Source organism: Pavona decussata, unplaced genomic scaffold, assembly GCF_977016875.1.
Source record: "Pavona decussata unplaced genomic scaffold, jaPavDecu1.1 SCAFFOLD_55, whole genome shotgun sequence".
Taxonomy (NCBI): Eukaryota; Metazoa; Cnidaria; class Anthozoa; order Scleractinia; family Agariciidae; genus Pavona; species Pavona decussata.
In genome coordinates, this window is record NW_028145477.1 from 649910 (window position 1) to 657500 (window position 7591).

The 7591-nt window shown below is 41.1% G+C and overlaps 1 protein-coding gene across 1 annotated transcript; it reads left to right on the forward strand.

The window, feature by feature from the left end:
• The first annotated feature begins 70 nt into the window (after positions 1-70).
• Positions 71-5999, forward strand: LOC146480133 (renalase-like). Its single transcript, XM_085109994.1, has 4 exons — positions 71-370; positions 2073-2215; positions 3297-3656; positions 5203-5999. The coding sequence occupies exons 1-4, from the start codon at positions 96-98 to the stop codon at positions 5529-5531; spliced, it is 1107 nt and encodes a 368-aa protein (XP_084966120.1). The 5' UTR covers positions 71-95; the 3' UTR covers positions 5532-5999.
• Positions 6000-7591: the final 1592 nt, after the last annotated feature.

Here is a 7591-nt window from a genome sequence, read left to right on the forward strand (position 1 = left end):
CATTCATGTTATCATCCGCTGATCACCATGCTTCATAAGACTTTTCGTTAAAATTACATGACAGAAAAATCAAAAATTCGAGTTACACTGGGATTATGAGCAAAAAGTTGAGCGATAAAGATAAAATGCCTCGGCCTTCACCTCACCGATTGCTTATCGTCGGTGCAGGTCTCACAGGATCTGTGACAGCTTCTTTACTCCGCAGAAAATTTCCAAAGCACATCTTAGATATCACCGTGTGGGAGAAGTCGCGTGGAGCGGGGGGAAGAATGAACACAAACAGATCACCGACCGATTCACGGGCTACTGTTGATCTTGGAGCGCAGTACATCTCAGCCACGACTGCTTATTATGCGCGCTCTCACGAAAGGTATATATATAAATGTATTGATTCGTACGATAACGTCGATTTCTACCAGTTTAATACCAGTTCCTATGTTACGCAGTGCAATAGCCTGCATGGAAGGCGCTAGGGGCCATTTCATTTAATATCTCACCTCCCCCCCCCCCTCCCCTGCCCCTATTGAGGGAATGGGAAATCTGAGGCGGAGGGAGGGGGTCTTTAAGAGTTATTTCTGAGGGGGCATTTATGTCAGTATCTTTGAACTTTTTCTTTTTCCTAAGGGGCATGTGTCGGCACTTTGATCTTCATTTCTGAAGGAGTCTTGAATAGTTATTTCTGAAAATTTCTGAAAGGGGTAGACACAAAAGCTATCAGTGGGGGAGGGGGGGTGTGCAAATAATAAACGGAATGACCCTATATATATCTATAGGCTAGCAAGGGAAGGGAGAAGAGAAATCATGCATGCACGAAATGCGCGAGGGGAGCGAGAGAGAGGACAAAGGAAGCTTCTTTCTCCCCTTCCCTCGCGCGTCATGCAGGCGTGATTCTCCTTCTCCCTGCACCTTTCTAGCACCATGCAGGCTAGTAATGAAATTGATCATTGAACTTACTGAAAACCCAGAGGGGTTGGAAGGGGGAAAAGAAGACGATGGAAGTTTTGGTCATGGAATGCCACCCAGTCTTCCGAACACTGACCCCATTTCAGTGTTAAATCTCTAAGTTGTCCATACCCTTTTCCCATGTAGCTTCTAAAATTGACACTTATTTGGCCTCTTCATACCCTTTTGCACCCTGGCCTCCGCTATGCTTTCAGACTAGAGACCAAAATTGTTAAAATCTGTACCCATTTCAGACTAAAGGGGCTCAATAAAACCACACCCCTTGATATGGCACATACCTTAATGAAAGGATGAATTTATTCATACCCAGTTTGATTCACCTATCAATGGTAAGTGAAATGGGTAGGGGGTTTTATTTATTTTTAACGACCCAGTACAAGAATCTTCATTTTTTGATGGAGGTGGGGTTTCTTGGAAGAAGAAGAAGAAACTTGTTCCCTGCAGGACTTTTCTCAAAGCAGAGAGAATGAGAATTGCTGGAATTGACTAATGCATTAATGTAAGGTTAAAATACAATCTTTTATGTGGCTGAGGTATACCTGCCAACTCTCATGCCTAAGGCATGAGTTACGCCGGCAGGTTGAAACCTTCAATCTCACTTCAGCTCATGCTTACGAACCAATTTGTCATGCCTGGTTGAAAATTGTGAGCTATTACAGCCTTAACTGACACAATTTCAAAAACATATGTAATTTCAAACCAATGCAAGAAACAAAACGTCCTTGTAAAGTGAGTAAAATGACGACACTTTCCCCAAAATCTCTGATTTTTGAAGGTCCATATGGAGCATAATCATTTTCTTGAGAACTTCACTTAAGAAACATTTGGAACGTCTTTGGTTATCTTCAGAAATCTTCAGAAATCTTGGGATATAGACTAAGGTGTAGTCTTCGAAAATCCTGGCTCTCCCAGGATGAAAATCTCACGTCTTTGAGTTAGAAAAAGTTGGCAAGTATTCTGAGTGAGTGGTGAGTGGTGTTTGCCAGTAGGAGTAGTACACAAAGGTTCAACTCTATACTCACATCACACCGACAGACATCAATAATGTAACAACAAGATGAATAACTAAATCTTGCGTCCACTCTCTATATATTTCTTGAACTTTTTAGTTTCTATCAGGAACTCTTATCTGCTAAGGTGTTGGAACCATTCAAAGGGACCATTGAAGGAGAAAAAGAATCAGAGATAAAACACAACTTTGTGGCACCATCAGGGATTAATACCATAGTCAAGCATTTTCTACACTCCTCAGGTGTGTTTTATTTTTGCTAGGCACTGTTCCTGTTCTGAACCCCCCCTCCCTTTTCCCTCCCTAAAATGAGCCCTATACTTGGCTTAGGCTGGACATCCCTTGTGCCTCATCATGCTGTACATGATCATCCACGGCACAATTCCAGTTGACACAAGAAATTACCTATAACATGTTAGTAATAAGCAAAACCAGGGACACCCATTATAACAGTTTCATCCCACCATTTACAGTACCACCTGAAATCGTTTGGACATTGACCGCTGGTTTCACAAGGTGGACACGAGGGTAGTGTGCACAGTTTGCCCTTGTGTCCACCTCACGCAGTGTTGTCTCATGAACTGCACGGTCAATGTCATCTCGTTCCTCCTACAGGTGGGCTTCATGCCTTCTGCCATTGTGGTTCAAGCGTGCTGATGTCCATATGATTTCAGGCGGTACTGTACATCAACCACCTCTCACCATCTCTCCTTTTACTGTAGAACAATATTGAATTATATCTCAATTGAACAGTCTACCTCACTCGTTCTTACTGATAATTTAACTCTGGACATCTTTAACCAATCTGTATCTACAAATTATCTACCATAAGCCTGTCTAGTTTAGTAATCTATTTGAGACAATCCACTGACCAATTCCACTTTTGTAAATGACGCTCAAGTTACAGCTGAAGATTGCATTGTGTAAAATCGAAGTAATTTCAGCGCAAATTATCGTAGCAACATCACAAGGGCAACTCAAACATGCGAGTTAATACTCATTTGAAATTTGTTGGATTTCTCAGAAAATGTATGGTTATATTGCGCTGAAATTGCAGCTGGTTTATGGGAGCAATTTGAAGTTCCATCCTTGATCAAGAAAAATTGCAGGGAATGGCAACAAAACTTGTATCAAAAATCACATTTGCACTGAAGCACGCCTAATTTAAACAGACACCCCGCATCCCTCTGGTACAGTGCATTAGAACCAAGACTAAAAGAAGTTGGTGGTGCACACCACATCTCCAGTCCTTATTATTTCAATATTATTCACTACATCCTTTCTGCCCCGTGAGAGCTTGTAAACTTCTCTCTTGTATTTGTAGAATCCAGTGTTTTCTATGAAACCCACTGTAGTGCAGTAAACTATTGTGAGAAGCCGGGAAATGATGCCCAGTGCAGGAAGGCTTGGCAAGTGACGGACCTCCATGACAACACCACAGAGTTTGATTCAGTTATAATAACGATTCCAGTGCCCCAACTGCTTGGTTTAAAAGGCACCATTCAAGATTTTCTGGAAAGTAAAAGATCTTTCCTGGAAAATGTGGAATATTCGTCACGTTTTGCAGTAGGCTTGTATTTTGACTCTGGAGCTGAAATAAATGTGCCATGGACTTGTAAGTACGCCGTTGGGGATCCTAACATAGCGTTTATGTCAGTGGATACAAGAAAGAGGTTTGGTAAAGGTAAGGTTTAAACTGACTACATAACACTTTTTCTTAACCTGTGTAGCTGGCTTGCAAGATTGGCTTGTGCTGTTCGCATCGTGCTGAGGATTTGATGGGTAACCTATAGGGCCCTGTTTACATGAAGGGAGGATCATCCTAGCTCTTCGAAGATCCTAGAAGGCAAAACAACTTTTCGTTTGGTTGACTTGCAGAAGTTTTAATTTTGCAGAAGGAAATGATGAAAATTTCTCAGCCTTTAGCAGCTGAACGCCCAAGTACTGAGACTTTCCAAGCGAAAGAAGTTTACATGGTGCTAGGATCTTCCCAGCACTAGAATCTTCCTATCTCTCTGCTAGGAAGATCCTATCGCTAGAAAGATCCTAGCCTTAGGGCCAAGTACAACCTTTTGCATATAAACTGAATACAGAAAAGGATGATCGCTAGGATGATCCACCATCTAGGAACTTCCTGCAGCTAGCATCTTCCTTCTTCCATGTAAACAGTCCCCTAGGCACCTCAACCAGTGGCCAGGAGAATGGGAGGACTCCCTAAGAAGCAATATAGCTTCCCGCGGCTGGGCGGGAAGCCTGTTCGCAGGCTAGTTCCAAGCTAGAAGCAATAAGCTAAAAGCATGAAATCAACTAATATGAATACATGAAACACATATTTGAACTGCATGTGAAAGATAAAAATTAATAGGAGAAAGATCCTCCCAAATATATGTTTCATATATTCATATCGATTTATTCATCCTCCGCGGGTATATTACGAACTCACAATATCACCAGCTCCCAGTTGGCTAGATAGCTTGGTTGGGAGAGTACTGCACCAGCATTGTTTTGTTTGTTTTAGTTACTTTATTTCATTTTATTTTCAACATTGTTTATCCATTGTGTCGGTTCAATGACTAACGTTCTCCTTAGGAAACAATATCAACATTTTCTTAACAATCGCTACTATACATTTCTAACGTACCGAAAATGTCTAGCCAGGGCATTTTGACTTGTTGCTATGAGTCCAGCACATACTGGTGTGAACGGATCTGTACCTTACGCAGGACTGCAAGTTAGGTTGTGAATTTAAAAAAAGATCTTTTAAGTGTTTTGTTTAATAATAATAATAATAATAATAATAATAATGATGATGATGATGATGATAATAATAATAATAATTTTTTTTTAAGTTGAATAACATTTCTTTTCAAAAAAAGTAATGATAATAATAATAATAATAATAATAATAATAATAATAATAATGACTTTATTATCATGTCAATCGAAATCTAGCAGAGGGGAGTCCCCTCTTCTAATAGAGGACACCTAACTTTCTAAACAACCTAGCTATCTAAGATACAACTGTATCAACATAAAATTGAATCAGAAACTACCAATAATAACATACTAAATTAAAATCATGAATTGCATAGGTAGCAACCACTTTGATACATCCATCTAAGATGTATATTAAATCAAGTTTGTGTATCCAGGTCTTAACCTGCGTCTAAGACTGGCAGCTGATCTTTCTTTGCTTGATATCTTACTCCAGTTTGTTTCAACTTTTTCAGATCCAACAGATATTGGCCCTTCTCTTCTGATACATGCCACAAAATCCTTCAGTACTCAGCACTGGGACACAGAGCAGGACACTATCAAGGACCTCCTCATATCACACGTGAAACAGATCATCCCCAATCTTCCAGTTCCACTGGACAGTCGCTGTATAAGATGGCGATATAGTCAAGTTGTCCGTGGAGTGGAGGGTGCCCCTGGTTGTACAGTATTGTGCTCCTCACCTTTGCTAATCGCATGTGGGGATGCATTCACGCACTCGAATTTCGATGGCTGCATAAGCTCAGCGCAGTCTGTGGCAGAGTTTTTTACCAGTAGCTTATAAAACCCATAAGCTGGATTTATAACTCCAGTGCCATGTTTTTTTGGCCCGACAAATGTTGGCCCGATTCGTCGGGCCGACAATGTTGGAGCACAAATCATTCCTGCATAATTTTTGACCACAGGTAACCCAAGCTCAATCTACAATTTGTGTTGACCTTTGTAACATAACGCCAGCGTCACATAATTTGAGCATTGAGCTAGGGCTACCTATGTTTTGTCACTGGATTTCTATTTTGAATGATGATTGACCTTGCGGTTTCTCCAAGAGAGTTAGCCCCACATGTGCAAAAGTGCTAAAGATTTCCTGAACTGGGGCGACTGTCATTTCACGAACCGACCCATAGCTCAGTGGTTAGAGCATCTAAACTTGTAACTGGAAGGTCGTGGGTTTAATTCCTGCTGGGGGCTTGGAAATTTTTTTGAAGAATTCATTGTGTACCTATTATTAAATAAATTCATTTTCATAGCATTTCCATCGTAAATTGTGTTTGTGATTACACTTACGGCCCACAGGACCAATAGGATCCAACCATCAGTAGATTTTGTGTTCCTAGAGTGAATTTGAATCTATTTATAAGTGTGACCATTCAAATGAAAGCTACTGAGTAGCACTTTTTTTTGTTTATGATACTGTACAAGGTGGTTCTGTCTTTAATTTGAGTCCATGGATGAACCAACAAATCAAATAAAATGTCTTTATCAGTTCTTTCCCGTGGTGCTTTCGTTTTCTAATATTTTTTTCAAAACAAAAATTGCATCTACCTTAAGAGATCTACGAGTAAAAAAATTGATAAATGAGAGATAATCGTAGTGTCATGGGGTTTTTTATATCTTTTGTTAAAAATGATGAAATAAGACCTTCAATGAGGGTCCAACATAGGTTTGGCGGATGCGGGATGACGCTAAAAATCGAGGCGGGATGTGGGATACGAGAAATTTTAAAGGTGGGATGCGGGATGAAAACAGAACGGCGAGACCGGGATATACTTCGTTTCGTAGGCGGGATACGGGATAGGACGGGTATATGCGAGATCATAAGTTAGCTCAAGTTACGAGTCACACGACCTCCGAAAGACATTGAAAAATATTTATTTGCTTCATAAATGGCCTGGAATTGGAAGAAATCGCACGTCAAAAGGCGTAAAATAGGCCGATTCGGGTCACATGATTTTGACGATTTCCTAATCTTACAGTAGTTTGTTTGCTCGGGCTAACACGTGACACGAGTTAATAATAGCTGGCCTCGACCAGGCAAAGGTCTCAAAAGCCGTCAAAGCACGATGGCGACATCGTTTACATCGACAACATTGCTAACCTCTGAGACCTCTGACATTATAAACTGCGTTGCAATCTATTATGAAAAGGGCAGAAGTGGAGGCAAGCATGTTAAAATGGGGTTGACAGACCTGCGCGACTCCTACTGTGTGTCCGTTGTGTTGATAAAAGCCTTTCAGTTTTGCATTAACAAGCATGTCTTTAAGCGATTTTCCTTTTGTATAAGAGATTCTTCCCTTTAAATCAAAATTTGATGCAGCCGCTCTGCTTAATGGTGTTTGTCTTGATCGTGAGGGGAATTCTCAAATATACTTAATGGGGGGTTTCTTACTGATCACTCTGAGCCATAAGGATTAAGTTTGGATGTGCCATTGTGTATGCTACAGCTCTGTAGCATTTGTTAAGGCTTGTCGGTTTGGATTGACTTCAATTAGTAGAGCACTGCAAAGCCCGACCGCCGAGATCGGTTGTGTTTCTTTTGAACTGAGGCTTTTTCTTCAGTACAAATACTACATCAACGCGCCCCCGGCAGATCCCCTCAGCTGGCGCGCCCCGTTAAACCGACGATTCGTACATCATCGATCCATACAAAATAAAACTCACCCCCTAACCCCCACCCCTCACCCCCTACCCCTCACCCCCGGAATAGACCTGCCACCGTGACCGCTATTACGCAAGATGATCATCGCTCACAGCTTGAGCTTGTGCCGCCTGTTATTTCACGGGCCATAAAAATTTAATTTTTTTTGTTTACTTGTAGCTATTTGGAACTACAGGCGAACCTCT

What these genes read in the sequence shown, in the direction of transcription:
- LOC146480133 (XM_085109994.1), top strand. Translation starts at nt 96, where the DNA reads ATGAGCAAAAAGTTGAGCGATAAAGATAAAATGCCTCGGCCTTCACCT. An exon ending in GCATTTTCTACACTCCTCAG is followed by an intron (nt 2,216 to 3,296) that starts GTGTGTTTTATT and finishes TTGTATTTGTAG; the next exon opens with AATCCAGTGTTTTCTATGAA. An exon ending in AAGAAAGAGGTTTGGTAAAG is followed by an intron (nt 3,657 to 5,202) that starts GTAAGGTTTAAA and finishes CAACTTTTTCAG; the next exon opens with ATCCAACAGATATTGGCCCT.